At 35.9% G+C, this 16,764-nt stretch overlaps 1 protein-coding gene across 1 annotated transcript; it reads left to right on the forward strand.

Moving 5' to 3' along the window:
- Positions 1-11,558: 11,558 nt before the first annotated feature.
- Positions 11,559-12,933, forward strand: LOC149209223 (GDSL esterase/lipase At4g10955-like). Its single transcript, XM_089394243.1, has 2 exons — positions 11,559-11,672; positions 11,800-12,933. Exons 1-2 carry the CDS (start codon positions 11,611-11,613, stop codon positions 12,752-12,754), a joined length of 1,017 nt encoding a protein of 338 aa, XP_089250369.1. The 5' UTR covers positions 11,559-11,610; the 3' UTR covers positions 12,755-12,933.
- Positions 12,934-16,764: the final 3,831 nt, after the last annotated feature.

A 16,764-nucleotide genomic window follows, 5' to 3' on the forward strand; every position in this document is an offset into this window, starting at 1 on the left:
AGTCTCATTATCTAAGATGTAATTCAGAGTGAAATACTGCTCCATTTGTGCTACCCATGTTGTCGAGTGAGAACCATCAAATTTATGCATATCTAGCTTGAGTGGTCGCAGACGAGATTGTTGGTGGGTGCCCCAGAGGTGAAGAGAGTGGCTAGACTCACCCTCATTGTGTTCATTGCCAATATACGCCTCCTCGCGGACTTCCGCCTTGCCCTTAGAGAGTGCATTAGTTATTGTCGTCAGCTGATCTTGGAGGTATTTCAAGGATTGTTCAATTTTGTCAATCTTCTCATTAGCCATAGCTTGAGCTCTAGTTTCTACCATGCACCGATCCGATGTACTGGAAATTTGGGACCACCCGATTTTTTTTGGCACTAACAATTGAATGGTACCACCTTGCTCAGCTCGTCGTCCTGATTCTTATGGGCTAGATCACCAATAAGCGCCCCGGGGGGTCTTTTTTTTTCTTTTTTTTTTGAAAACTCTGTTACTCCTTGCTTAGGAATACTGCAATAGCCGAATCCCCAAAATGTCAATGCTACCAAAAGTCCTGCGAAAATCACGCCCCAGTATACAACTACTTAGATCTGGATGGCGGCTATGGTGGATCTGAAAGATCTGAATGGCTGATTGGATAGATCTGAGTGGTGGAACAGATTGCTGCTACGGATCTAATGGATCTAATAGATCTGAATGGTTGTTCTGTTAAATCTAAGTTGCGGGACTGATTTCTGTTGTTGCCGCAAACCCCACTTGCGAGATCTGATCTGGCAGAGATTATGTGTGATCCAGAGATAGAAAAGGGAACTATGGTCTCGAGGAGTGTCAGGTGCTACAAATCGCAATATACATAAGGGTCTAACAGTAGTACTCGGCCCAATTTTTCAGGGCACTAACCAAGGAGGATCAACCGTACCCCTAGCCGTACAACCCGACTACCCTATTGTACGGGCAAGTAATCTCTCCGAGTGTTGTTCTTAGTGTACTGTAGCAGCAAGACGGCCGACGTTTTATCTATGGCGAGGTGTCAAGGGAGCTAGGGGGCTTCTGATATACCAAAGGGTACTTGGAAGACATTTCGTGCGTGGTTCTGTCTAATGCGCTACTACTCGAAGGGGTACCCACAGGGGTTACAAGGGAGTCCAACAAGCGTGACCACCTCTTGTATTTCCTACTTGCAGGCCTCCCCAAATCCATAGGTTTATGCGCTCAACGACAGATCCCGTGGTTTAAAGATGCCGGAACACGTCTCTAGCCAAAAAACAAATTGCTAAAAAATGGAGATCCCACCGGCCCTGGAAAGCACTCTGATACCACTTGTTATGCTCTTAACCTGCAAGACGATACAAGAATACCAAATATGTGCAAAAATATACATAGAATAGTGAGAAATAACAGTAAGTATTTTATTATTCAGAAAGTAATGTTCACTTTCCTCTTCGAGCGGGATACCTCCAATAGAGCAGAGCTCGATTACAAAATAAGACATGATGCTCCTCGCAGGGAGTCTCTATCCTTTATATATGACTCATACATGCAATACCATGGAGCAATACCATGGTTCTTATTAATACCATCTATCTAATACCATGGCCCATTTACAACTAACTGTGATCCCGTCATTAAATGCGGGTTAACCACTTACAATTATTAATATGGGCTTTATTTACTCTTTACTTAACTATAACTATGACTCGATCCTACTACATAAATAAGGGGGTTAGGGTGGGACCCTAACAAATTTGAAGTTGCAAGGTAGAAGGATTACAACACTTCCAGGTGTTTTGCATATTCCTACATTATCCATAAATCTGATTTCTATAAGAAAGTTGTATGATGCAGGTGTAAAAATATTGTTCGAGAAAGATACCTGCAAGATGGTTTGGGGAGTACTGGTATTGATGTGGGGAGTTCGGATTGGAACTCTGTACAAGATGCAAGGTAGCACTATTATTGATGGGTGCAACAGTTCTATGGTTCCTGAAAGTGGAGTAGAAAATCTAGTGGTCTCCAGTGAAAAGACCATGCTATGGCATCAAAGGCTTGGAGATGTTGGAGAGAAGGGTGTTCAAATACTTCATGGTAAAGTTATCGTAGAAGGTATGTCTAATAGCTCTCTGGATTTTGATTTCTATGAAAATTGTGTATATGGGAAGCAAAATCGGGTGAGTTTCCCCTCTAGTGGTAAAAGAGCGAAACAGATATTAGAGCTTGTGCAGAGTGATGTGTTTGGACCTGTGTCGGTTCCATTTGTTATGAAACCAGCTCACAAAAATATAGAAAAGATAGATAAATGCCTTCAAAATAAGCCTCTTCGAGGGGGCAACCTCCTTTACACTACACAAATGAACAATTCTTCAATGATACAAATGACAAGACCTCCTTTCTATATATAGGAGTCTAAGGGGTCATAATATAATCAGAGCCGACACAACACTAATAATGTAAGAACACAATAATAACAATAGTGGGCTTCTATGGGGCACAATAATAACAATATGGAGACTACATGGGCATAACAATATAATAAGGGGGTTGTACTAATAACAATAAGGGGTTACACTAGTAGTATAGGGACCTAACACCATCACTGGGTAAGTATGTGTACTATGTATCATTTATAGATGAATTCTAAAGGAATACATGGATATATTTCCTCAAGAATAAATCTGAAGTCTTTGATAAGTTTAAATAATTTAAGGCTCTGGTGGAAAACCAGACAGAGAAGAAGATAAAGGTGTTGAGGACAGATAACAATGGAGGGTTTTGCAAGAAGGAATTTGAAGATTTTTGTAAGAAGTATGGTATAGCACGGCAGAAGACTACTCCATACACACCTGAGAAAAATGGAGTTCTAGAAAGAATGAACAAGACGTTAATGGAAAGGGAAAGAAGCATGCTCAGTGGTGTTGGGTTAGGAAAGGAAGTCTAGGCAGAGGCAGTGGAGACTGCATGTTACCTCGTCAACAGATCTCCTTCATAAGCATTGGAAGATAAGAATCCACAACAGGTATGGACTAGTAAGAAACCTTCTCTTTCACATCTGAGGGTATTTGGATTTGATGCATATGTACATGTTCCAAAGGAGAAAAGAACAAAGTTGGACAGTAAATCTAAAAATTGCATCTTTATTGGGTATAAAGATGGTTTAAAATGTTATAAGCTTTGGAACCCAGTAACAAGGAACGTTGTGTGTAGCTGAGATGTGGTGTTTCGAGAGGTGAAATATGTTATTAAACATGAAGTCCTACTAAAGGAACCTAAGAAGATATAGTTTGAGCTAAAGGAGGAAGAATCAAACTCTACAACAGAGGAGGAATCAGAAGACGAAGAGCCACAAACTCCAATTGTGAGAAGATCAGTTCGAGAAAGAAGGTAGCCAGAAAGGTATAATCCATCTGCTTTCTATTGAAATTTTTCTTTATCTATTACTGATGATGATCCCAGAACTGTGAAGAAAGTAGTAGATTCATAGGATGGCAAACTCTGGAAAGAGGCCATGGTTGATGAAATGGCATCTTTGCACAAAAATGAGACTTGGGATCTGGTGGAGTTGCCAGCTGGAAGGAAACCCATTGGCAGCAAATGGGTGTTCAAGAAGAAGATGAATGCAGAAGGAAAGGTGGAGAAATATAAAGCTCGGTTGGTAACAAAAGGTTATTCCCAAGTGTCGGGAATTGATTTTGGTGATATTTTTTCTCCTGTTTCCAAGGAAACTTCTATTAGATTACTTCTATCTGTTGCTGCTGCTTTTGATTTTAAGGTAGAAAAGATGGATATTAAGAGATAATTTCTTCATGGGGATTTGGAAGAATAGATCTACATGAAGCAACCTGAAGATTTTGCGATGAAGGATAAGAAAGAACTAGTATGCAAGTTAAAAAAGTCTTTGTATGGGTTAAAACAGAGACCAAGGATGTGATATTAGAAATTTGATACATTTATACGGGGACTTGGCTTCACCAAAAGCAAAGCAGACCACTGCCTATATTTTAAATTAATTGGTGATTGTGTTATTTATCTGGTCTTGTATGTGGATGATATGTTGCTGGTTGGAAATGACAAATAAATTATCCAGGATTTGAAGACCCAATTGTCCTCCAAATTCAACATGAAAGATCTTGGTGCTACCAATTATATTTTGGGCATGGAAATTAAACAAGATCGGGCAAAGAGGAAGCTCTGGTTAAACCAGAGGAAGTATGTTGAGACAATACTACAAAGGTTTAATATGCAAGATAGTAAACCGATGAAGGTTCCTATTCTCGTAGGTGTAAAGTTATCCATTGAACAGTGTCCCAAGACACAAAAAAGATGAAGAGGACATTTCTCGTGTTCCATATGTAAGTGCAGTCAGTAGCCTGATGTATGTGATGGTCTATACTAGACCAAACATTGCACATGCAGTGGGAGTATTGAGCAGGTTTATGTCAAAACTAGGGAAGGAGCATTAGACAGCAGTGAAGCGGGTTTTCAGGTATTTGTGTGGCACTAGTGATTATGGTTTGTGCTACCAAGGAGGACCAGGATTGAACATATTTTTGGACATCCATGGATTTGTTGATGCAGACTGAGCTGGAGATCTGGATCAAAGAATATTTACAAGTGGGTATGTATTTAACCTATTTGGAGGTGCAGTCAATTGGATGAGTAAGAGACAATCTGTAGTGGCACTGTCAACTACAGATGTAGAATACATGGCAGCCACTCATGCAAGCAAGGAAGCAATTTGGTTGCAGAGATTGTTTTCAAGTATGGGGTTAGTACAATGAGCTATAAGGATAGACTATGATAGCCAAAGTGCAATTTTCTTGGCAAAGAACCCTACTTATCATTTAAAGACAAAGCACATTGATGTTGAGTATCACTTTGTGAGGGATATGGTAGAAGACAAAAAGGTGTTTTTGGTAAAGGTGGACACTTTGAATAATAATGCAGATGCATTAACAAAGTCTGTGAGTACTGATAAGTTCTCTTTGTGTAGAGAAACAATGGGCGTTGCAGGGCTAGATCAATGACTAAGCTCTCTTGTGGCCCCCTATGGAAAGAAAACAACAAGTGGGAGAATTTTGGGTTGTGTTATATTCTTTCCATGACTAGGCTCGGTAGTTAAGCTCGGGGGTTAGAGGGGGGGCAGAGCCCACCCTTCGTTGCGTCTGGTGCAGTGAGGGGGTCACAGGAGGGGTGCCAACCCCCCTTGTTGGGGGGTTTGAGGGAGGAGGTAGCCCATGCCCCAGGAAAAAAAATTGGACCCTATATTAGGTGGATGGACCTACCTATGGTTTTGTGCATGGATTTTGCACATGGTTTTCAGTGCGATGGTTTTCGGTCCATGGTATTTTGTAGATCCGGTCAAGGGAACTATGGTTATGTTCTAATCCAAGGTTAATGGATTGGGGTTTATGGATGCTTTGACATGTATATATATGTATTGTAACATTGAAAGGAATATAATGAAAAATCAATGTGGTAGTCCCGGTTTTGGGATCCAAGGGAAATCTCTGTGTATATTTGTTTTATGTGTTATGCTCTTACCATCGTTTATTTTCTGTTTTTAGAATTTGTATGCAGGTAATTTCTGTACGGGGTTAAAGCCTACATTTACAACCACATGCCCATTCACATTGAGCATTTACCCTTTTTTGGTAAACCAATCATAGAGGATTTTGTGGAGATAGATTGCTACCTACCCTCCTAAATGAAGGGAGAAAGTGAAGTGCAGGGGAGATACCACCCATTCAGATCAATGAATTTGGACTATGGGCCATTGATTACATTAGCATGTCCATCGGAACTTCTGTTGGATATTTAGGGACTATCAAAGGTCACCACCACATTGTTCAAATTGTTTAAAATAACATTGTCTATAATCCAATACGCCATGATTGGGGCACTTACGTCTCCAACAAGAAAAATTAGCAGTTCAATCACTTTTACAAGGCCTGAGGAGAGTTAAGGTACTATTCTTTGCTCAATCAAAGGGGCAGCTTAGATTCAAGGGAATCAATCCAAGGCCAGCCCATAAGTAAGAAGGAAGGGGTAAGACCAGCTTGGAAGGCAAAACCAACTCACACTAGGTGTCCCCTTATAAGATTAGATTAGCCAGAAGGTGGATTTAGCTAGAAGGTGTGTTTTGTCAGCGTCTCTTTCGATAGGTAAACATATCTCAGGTTAGGGGGGTGTATTTATCTATAAGTTAGGCAACGATATCTACTGAATCTACTGAGTGAAGGTGTTTGTGCTTCTAGTGGATTATGACTTCGGTAAGGGGTTATAACTTCATTAGAGTGGTTGATTCAATTGGGTTACAGTAGGTATCCATTTATCAATGACCTAGTGGGTCCTAATCCATGCTACGATGGGTGAAAGATGTAGGACCAGCTGTAGTGCATGTACTACCCATCCTTCTACCTGCCCTACCCATTGAATGCATTTGTTATAGCCAATGATTATGTTGTTTACTCAGTAGATCGAGATCGAGGCATTGGACTTGAACCAATTTACCCAAAACTAGTAATAGATTCTCTGGTTTCAAATCCTCCAGCAGAGAAGCGTATGGAAGGGTAGCGCAGAGCCAGTTAATGTTATTGATTTTGTTGACTCGGTCGATTAAGTTTTTAATGAGGCAATCGATTCAATAGATTATGTCTGTAGTCTAAGTCACCGATTTCAACGAATTTAATCCTATGGATTTGAAATTCACCGAACTTCAAGCGAACTCGAATTTGTTCGATCAGGTTCACTGAAAAAAATGACAAACTCGAACCCAAACTTAATCACCAAATTTGATCGCCGAAAATTAAATTCATCTTGAAATTCGCCATTAAATTTGTTCAAGTTCGACTTTATCTGATTTTAAAAAAATTATTTTTATGCGGGCCCGTCTAAGTTACTTAGCATTTTTTTTGTCGTTGTTTAAAAAATAAAAAATAAATAAATGAAAAATCGTTTTTTTATGTATGCCACAAATAGGGTGGGTTTATTTTTGTTTCATTCTCACAAATTGCATTAGCATACACAACGTCTCGTGACGGAGTAGTGATATTCCACTGAGAACTAGCAGCGACACTGAGCGGGAGGGCACAACAGGCCGACAACATGCTGCATCACAGGCTACAACATTGCCACTAGAGGCCCACTACAGCCTACGTCGTGGCCTGTCTTTAGAGTCCAAACTCCAGTCTCACCGTCCCGTGGCCGCTAGCGTCGACTCCAGAGTCCACTGTCTAGACTCCTGAGCATCTGTTCCAGACTTCCAGTTCAACCAAATCGTAAACAGCCTTCAGCAAGCCGCATTGTCCAGACTCTAGCCTCCAGGTAAGTCAAAAATTAAAATGCACATTTTTTTTATCAGTTAAAAATTAATAAGTTAATATATACAATTTTACAAATTACAATTTACTAGTTTTTTTAATATAGTGTTTGGACTCTCAGGCTTTAGCCTGAGAGATCCAGACTCTTTAAATTTATTTTATAAATTATAGTTTCATAATTTCATTCTGCAAAAAAATATAAAACTAATAAAAATGTAAATTAAAAAAAAAATACAGACATTTCAAGCTTCAAGCCTTCACCTCAGTCTTCAACAACCATAAGTTCAGAACCTTCAAATTTCAATGGCACCCCCAAAATCAACTGTTGTAGCATGGAATTTTGTCAAAAAAGAGGGGGAAAATCTTTTGTGTCGGTTATGTGGACATCAATTCACTGGCTCTTTAACTAGAGAAGTGGATCACCTTCTCAGTATTAGCAATGGAAGTGGAGGTGGTGTTGAAGGCTTCACTAAGATCTCTGATGAACAAAAAACCATAATGGAGAAAGACTATTTCACTTCAAAGATGGAAAAGGAGAAAAGGGGAAATAAGAGGCAGCGAATTGAGAGGGAGATTGCCATGTGTTCCTCCAACACCATTAATTCAATCTCAACCATTGGTGGATCAATTTCTACTCAAGTAAAAATAGGTGGAACCAAAACATTAAATCAATTCTAGAAATCTGTGGACAGACAAGAAGTTGATGATGTTGTTGCAGAATTCTTTATGCATGTGCAATTCCCTTTAATATGGCGTGGAGTCCATATTTTAAAAATGTAATTAAAAAGGCCATTGATTTTGGGAAGGGCCATGTTCCTTCCGGATCTGAAGCTTTAAGAACAACTTTGCTAAAGAAAACAAAAGAAAGAGTGACAGGAAAGTTGGTTCAGATTAAAGAGACTTGGAAGCTTATAGGATGCACAATTTTGATTGATGGTTGGTCAAATTTGTGTCATTGCCTATTGATCAATGTGCTTGTTTATAATCCTCAAGGGGTAAGTTTCTTGAAGACACTAAATGCAATGGATCAATTGAAGACATCAGAATTTATTTTTGAAATTTTGGATGAAGCAATTCAAGAGGTTGGGCAGAAAAATGTGGTCCATGTTATTACAGATAATGCATCAAATTGTGTTGGTGTAGGGAAGTTGATTATGGAAAAGTATAATCACATTTATTGGACCCCTTTTACAGCTCACTGCTTGGATTTAATGTTGCATGACTTAGCCAAATTTCCTCAGTTCAATGAGACAATCCGAAGCGCCAAAACAATTGCAAACTTCATCACCAACCACCGTCTCACTTTGAGCATATATAGGAAGAATGCATCAAAAGAGTTTTTGAGGCTTTGTGATACAAGGTTTGCCACTTTTTATATTACTCTGAAAAGAGTTGTTGAGGAAAAAGCAAGCCTAAGAGCTGTTTTTTGCAACACTGAGTGGGAGAGATCTACCCTTTCAAAAGAAACTAAGGGGGGAAATGTTGAACAAATAGTGCTCAATAATGGCTTTTCGGAAAATGCAAACAAAGTTTTAAAAATATGTGGCCCAATTTTTAATGTGCTCCGCATGGTTGATAGTGACAAACCTTGTATGGATTTTGTTTATGAAAGCATTGATCGTTGCAAAGACACCATTGCAAGTGCTTTTAATAATGTGGAAGTTGATTACCAGGAGATATGGGATTTAATTGGTCAAAGATGGAAGATGATGCATAGTCCATTACATGCAGCAGCATGCTATTTGGACTCTAGATTGTTTGGGTTATCAAGACATAGGGATGAAGAAGTCATGAATGGACTTATACAGTCTATTGAGAAGCTAAATCCAGATCCAGTAATTATAGATTTGGTCAGAAGTCAGTTGAGGGCATACGGGTTAGAAGAAGGGTTATTTGGAACACAATCAGCAAAGTATGATAGGAGCATAAGTGATCTAGCAGTATGGTGGGAATTTTATGGTTTAGGGGAACCAGAATTGCAAAATTTTGCAATTTGTATCTTAAGCCAGGGATCAAGTGCATCAGCATACGCAAGGAATTGGAGTTCCTTTGACCACATTAATTCCAAGAAAAAAAATAGATTGTTATCTGGAAGATTAGAAGACCTTCTTTATGTTCGTAGTAACTTGCAGTCGGCTTTGAAAAATGTGGCTATAGATTCATCTAATTCCTCTACTCTGTGGATCAATCCTGTTCCAAATGCATCAAGGGATGAAGCTAATTTTTACATTGATAGTGACATTGAAAGGGAATTGAGTGATGAATCTGATGTTGAAGCATATAGCGGATTCACAGCTCCTACTACTCTTGATGATATAGAACTTTTTGATATAACAAGTGGGCCACAAGAACATCAAGAATAAAACTTGTGTTTTTGTTTCAGATTTCTAGTTTACTTTTTGCATGAACAATTTTCTAAAACTACCAAGCTACTTTAAACTTTTGAGTTTATATATTTTGAATACTTTTTTATCAGATTGTTTTTCAATATATGAAATATGATATGGCCCATGGTTTTGTTGAATTTGATATGGGTTCCAATGTCTATGATGAATTTCTCACATTGTTTACTATGTATTGAAGTTGGTTCTTTATTGGCACTCGCTTTCATGGTTTATAAAATTATGTGGAAATGATTTAAATGTTTAAGCAATAATCTTATGTGTTTGTAGTGTGCATTATGGATTTTGAATTTAACTTTAAATTGATTTATATATATATATATATAGATAGATACATTTATTTTTTTCAAATTTCTATATGTCGAATTTTATGTGGAACTTTATAGGCAAAATTTTAGGTGCCGAACTTTATTCGAATTTCAAAGTTGCTGAACTCAAACACGAACACGAACGTGGTGACTTAGTCTGCAGTTGTACCCCTTGGTCCTACCAATCGATGAACCGATCCATTAGCGGCATAGGCATATGAAGTTCTGGTTCTGGAGCCTTACAAAAGCGGTGGCATGAGTACATGTAGCAGTAAACAATATTAAGCATAGACAATATAGTTTGATTAACATAAAATTTTGAGACTTAATGCTAACCTTAGTTCATTTCAGTTTCGAATTGTTTCAATTTATTTTTCATTATCTATTCTTATCCTAAGCTTTGGTTTCATAAAGCCAAATAAAATAATGATTAGACTTATTGATCCTCACAAATTAATACAAAAATTTAATACAAAAATGTTATAAGCTACAAAAATTTCAGAGCTCAAAAACTTTTAAGTTATATATAATACGAACCAATACTAAAAAGACCGTTTCGCTTACTATAGACCATTTCGATTACTATAGTACCATGGCTGACGCCCGGGACTAATAAAACCAACACCTAACCTCCATAGTTTAATTGAAAACTCCATCGTCTTTGACGTTTGTACTTCTCTACTTGCCTACTCATGAACGGCTGGAGGTAACCAGCTATATATTGGGTATTTAATGCCCTCAGAGCAGCTCAACTTAGCCCGATAACACGGGAGCGAGCAAATATTATTTAATGCCGAATTTACCCGCTCCCGTGTTATCGCGTTGAGTCGCGTGAGAACATTAAATACCCAATATATGACTAATTAGCTCTTTCCCTCATGAACCATGACTTTCCCTCATGACCCATGAACCATGACCTGCTGCCATTACATTTAGCTTTTACCCATACGCTGCTTACCATGTAAGAGGAATGTATTCCAAGGCCCACTGCTGTGACAGATTATTCGACCAATATATTGAAGTGGGTAAAACCATTGGTTCAATAAAGTGCAGCATATCGGTTAAGGCCCACTGGTGCTACAGATTATTCGGCCAATATATTGGAATGGATAATATCATTGGTCCAGTAAAGTGCGGCATATTAGAGTGTAGTGGCTTCCGATATGAAAATAAGAGAATGGAATATAATAAAGGGCAGAATGTAAAGGTGACACATTTGCAGACTGGTAGATGATGCATGCCCCTTGGTCTTTGGTTACGTAATACAGACAAATAGTTCGTCTCTCAGATGTGGGAATTTTCAATTATTTTAATTGCTTTAATTGTACACTCGACGAACCTAGCAGGATTGCTCGAATTCGGAAAAGAAGAATGGCATCTCTACTGTGCATCATACAGACTTGTCAAAATCGAAGCACGTGAAGCATCATCCGGACTCGTCCAAAGAAATTTAAATTATTTGCAAGATTCCATTCCGAGGAAAGAAACTTTTTAAATCATAATTCCAAGACATAAATTCGTTAATCCATATTAATCTCTCTGGTGCCACAGACTCTCTGAGTTTAATGCCGGGAGCGCCAAAAACAAATGGTAAGCAAGCGCCAGATTTTCGAGATTTCAGGGCCTTGCCACCTCACTAACATCGACTGGTAACAACATCAATAATCACACCACTGCGATACTTGCCCCAAAATCATGTTCTCTATTTCATCCGCTTTTTAGAGTCGGTGGCAACTTTTTTAGTTTCACTGCTTTCTATCATTTCTTGTTCTGCAGGTCAGATCCGAATCACAGGCGATGCATAGCGGCCAGTCTAGTGAGGGCAGTGCAGATCCTAGAATTCGACCGGCAGGCGGGCAGGCTGGAGCAGGACGCTTTGGCGGAGAAGTGGTGGAGCTTCTTCAATTTCCAGCTCGTCGAGAAAGCCAACGAGGGCATGACCATCGTGGGTGCAGTGTTCAAGTGGAGCGGGCAGGTCCGTCGCCCCGACTTGCCCGAGATTGTGGTGGCTTTCAGAGGAACAAATCACCACAGCCCCGAGTCCTTCCTCAGAGACATGAACCTCAATCTACACATCCTCAGAAACGGACTCCACAAGACAACTCGTTTCCAACAGGCTCTCGATCTCGTCCACAATTATGTGTGCGCCCATGGTGCCAAGAACGTCTGGATCGCCGGGCATTCCCTCGGTGCCGCCATCGGAATGTTGGTGGGAAGACACATGGCGGAGGACGGGTATTCCCTGGAGGCCCACCTTTTCAATCCGCCGTTCCCTTCGCTCTTTTCCGCTCTCCCTCAAAAAATAAAAGCCGATTTGGGCAAAATCCGCCAGTTCTGGTTGAATTACGCGGTGGCCAATAACAAGCGAGGCATGGACGAACGCAGCCTGAGCGAGTCAGATAAAGCGTTTGTCGCTCTGCACGGCTGGTTTCCTTGCCTCTATGTTAATCAGAATGACAAGATATCTTCAGGCTATGTTGAATATTTCAATCAAACGCAGATTATGCCGGTTTCCATTAAACACATGCTTCTGTCCGCCGTTGGCATTGAGTCAAAGGTGGCGCATTTCATTCCGTCTGCGACGCTCACGCTTAATTCGGTCCCGGCGACGGATCTGAAAAACGCGCACTGGACTGATCCATGGTTGGTTCACAGGATTGATCAATGGTGGGCTCCCGAGCTCTTAACTGACTGTAAGCAGATTAGCCTTTTTCCCAATGAATGTAGATAATGTTCGGCATTCTAGTGGAATGAAATATCGCTGAACACCATCGGCATAGTTTTGGTTGACCATTAATTCGTCAGCAATTTACAGTCCTGTCCGTTTCCAGAAAATTAATCGTAATGTAAGACACTTGTATGTAATTATAATTCGAGTTCTGTACTTAATAAGTAAATTGTAATATAGAAGTCACGGCTCCTTTCCAAGTGGGTTCGTTTACTGTATTTATCTTTCTTTTTTTTTACTTGTCATTTTAACGGTATTGTAATTTAAATAATAATATTTTTTTAGACTAATCATATTATTAGAATTTAGTAGACCCAATCATTTTCAAGATAAAAATGAAAAAATTAATCAATTCTTAAAAAATAAGGAATAAATAGCAAAAATAATATATAAGATCCAGAATTTTAGTTATTAAATTAATTAGTGAGTAATTTAATTATTTATTATTATAGTTTTTATTTTTTATAAAATAAATATAAAAAATAATTTTAAGAAATGGCATGAGGAGGGTAGGGATGCTTTATGGTTACTACTAAATTTATAGTATTTACTAAAATAAAGTATTTGCTAAAATAAAGCTATAGAGTATTTATAAGTTTTAGAGTGCATGGCAAACAACAAAGTTTAAGCTTATGTTTTTAATGACAGGATTCAGTTTTGGGATACTTCCTTTTCCTGATTCAGAATTTGGTGAAGGGATGTAGACTTATGTGTTAATGAAGGGTGTAAATTAAGATTGAGAGATTTAAAAATCAATAGTCAAGTTCTCTCCTATTCCTTAGAACTAAATGAATTAACATTGCACAGTTATCAAAAATTGTATTATCAATCTGTAATAATATGACATAATATCTATTTTTTGGTGGATTAGTTTTATAAAATATATCTTACAAAAACCAGTTTTCCCGTTGTCCACTTTAAAAAATTTCTAAAAAAAGAAAATTAAAAAAATCACTATTTTTTTTTAAATATAACTATCTACTACTTAATATATTTAATATATTTACTAAAATCTAATTATATTTAATATATTTACTAAAATCTAATTATATTTAATATATTTACTAAAATCTAATTACAAATTTATATATAAATATAAAAATATCATTTAAAAAAACTTTAAAAAATAAATTAAATTCAAATCAAAACCAAAAAAATTCATATTAATATATTTATTAAAATCCAAACACAAAATTATAGATAAATAAAAAATATCATTTAAAATAAATAAATAAATTCAACTCAAAAAAACAAAATCAAAAATTAAGTTCTCAATGATATCATATCACTACAATATATAACACTACTTATCATCACCCTTAATTTATCATCTCTCAAATACTTATCATCACTTGTAATTTACCATCTTCGAATATTAAACAAAAGTGATACATTATCCATTCACTTGTAATTTACCATCTTCGAATTAAACAAAAGTGATATATTATCCATTCAATTTGAGAGCATATACAAAAATAAGATACTATATGGAGTTAGAGTTACATACTAAGAGATATAATTATGGAATTATATATTAAGAAATATAATAATTATTTTTTTATTTGGTTAAATATTTTAAAATATAGATATAATAATTGTTTTATATTATTAATTTTTTTTAATAAAATATTTTAAAATATTAATTTTTTTTAATAAAATATTTTAAAATAAAATTTAAATATAATGATAAAAATTTTGTTTTAGATTACAATATAATTTTTTAATAAAATATTTCAGAATTATTGTATTTTTAAATTATAAAAACGAAAATGAGAAAATTAAAATTAATATTAATAAAAAAAAATATATTAATAATATTGTTTTATAGTTAAAGGAATTTAGTATAAGTGGTAAAGGCATACTTTGTGTGGCCTAATGAATTGGTTTCAAGTCTATAGAGAATATTCTCATTCCTTTCAAAATATATAGTATTATAATAAAAATATAATAAAAAAATAAATTATATATATATATATATATATATATATATATTTTAATGTGTCCATGTAAATTTAGATAATATAATATATTTGAGTGGAATTAGGATAATATAATATTAAATAATATAAAATAATTTTTTAGTGTTTTGAATTTTACATTTAAAATTAAATTTTTGGAAATAAATTGTGCAACTAATCCCAATAACATTGTTATTTAGGAAATAGGTTGAACTTCATTGTTTCAGTATTTTGGAAGCTCATTCTATACTTTAGAGAAGTGAAACTTATTTTAATAATTTTAGTGTCAGTTGTAATTTTAGGGTTTAGGGATTGGAGAAATGGAGTAATAAACAATTTGCGAGGTGTTAGATATCTTATTGATAAAAATTTTATTAGTTAATTTATATGAAATTTAATTTTCATTAGGTTTAAGGGTTAAATCTCATTGAAAGATATGAGAATAAGAATCAATTATAAAGATGACATTATTCAAAAAAAAAAAAAAAAATTACAAAATTTGAAACACTATAATATCCTTATTTTTACAATAAAATTTTTAAATAAAAACAAAACTAAAAACAAAACATTATTATTTAATCAAATTATTTATCCATTATTTATTATATTATAACATATTTATTACTACAATTATAAAAAAAAAAATTATTTAAAAAAAAATCCAAAAAAATTAATCAATTTATTTATCCATTAATATTATTTACCTATCTCTAATTCACAGAATTTAGTAAAACAAATTATACTTTCTAGTTAATGTTACCCAGTAAACTCAATAAAAACTAAAAACTAAACTCCACAATTCATATAGATATTTCTATATTCGTCTCATTCGTAAGTGGAGACGATAGACTAATCTTTTGAAGTGATAATTCCAAAAAGTTTCCCGTTGGCTTTAAAAAATTTGGAAATATGGAGTTGGGAGCTTCGAAGATATCTATTCACTTTCTATTTAAAATGGATTCTTGGAACAAAATCTGTTGTTTTTGCAGAGCCGACCCTTTAAACCAGGCAATAAATATTCTAATTCTATACTACAAAATGGTCCACTCCAACCTCATTATGAGAGGACGAAGAATGGTAAAACGTAGAAATAATTTGCATTCCCTTCCTAACAAAATGGACAATCTGATTGTGCCATTGCATTTCAATGTTTATCCAGTCTGCAAGTTTAAAATTGTGGAGGCTCGGAGACCATTCAAATTTGTTAAAATCAAGGAGAGGCACAATATCAAATAAATTTAAGAGGTTTTTTAGATGAGTTATTTGAAGAACGCCCAAGCACTTAACACGGTTTATTCAATTAAAGTCTCATACATATAAAATCATTTAATCAAAGTCTTGTATATATAAAATTATATATTTGTTGGGTAGTTTGAACGGGTATTTTTATTTTGATTGCTGATTCTTAGAATATTTGGACGGACATGGGGGCTGTCAATTTTTTGACTGCGCCCATATCCATCCAATTCCCAAATATTCTGGGAATCAGTGATCAACTTAAGTTCAACTAGTTTGAACCACTTTCTAAGTAATAAGATCTTGGACTTAAATAGAAAATCTCAATCATCAAACAACAAAATACATTAATATAGAAAAAACTAGATTTCTCCATTAATTTCGACAAAATTTTTAAAGTGTTAAAAAATAAGTGCAATTGAATTTTCACAGTTCAGTGTTTATTTGTGAAGGACGATCAAAAATTAGTTTTCTAATGGTCGTTTCGTCTTTTTTAAGGTTATGAAATAATTCCTTTTCTTTTCTTCCTCCAATTCAATAAATGGAACGAGGAGAAGGTGGGACTGGATCCGACTAAACTGCATTGGTATCTCCTACTTTTCTACAGGCTTGTCCGCAGGTCAACAACTTGAATGGCAGGGGCCTTCTGTTCTTAATGTTTAGCATTATTGCCTGAGTCTGCCCCAGCTTCACTGTTTCCTGAATCCACATGATATAATATGTGATCCATTCCGTGATGTTTCTTAATGTAAAGTGCAATAGAAGAGCTCTATATTCTTACCTAGTAATACTAATTTTTCTTCCACTCTTTCTTAGTTG

The sequence above is a fragment of the Pinus tabuliformis genome, chromosome 1_2 (genome assembly GCF_031772625.1).
Source record: "Pinus tabuliformis cultivar Carrire ecotype Pingquan chromosome 1_2, CPIR1, whole genome shotgun sequence".
Lineage (NCBI taxonomy): Eukaryota > Viridiplantae > Streptophyta > Pinopsida > Pinales > Pinaceae > Pinus > Pinus tabuliformis.

Excerpts from the sequence above, each read along its gene's own strand:
- LOC149209223 (XM_089394243.1), top strand. The coding sequence starts at position 11,611 with ATGGTAAGCAAGCGCCAGATTTTCGAGATTTCAGGGCCTTGCCACCTC. Across the intron at positions 11,673-11,799 it reads CACCTCACTAACATCGACTG|GTCAGATCCGAATCACAGGC; the intron begins GTAACAACATCA and ends CTTGTTCTGCAG.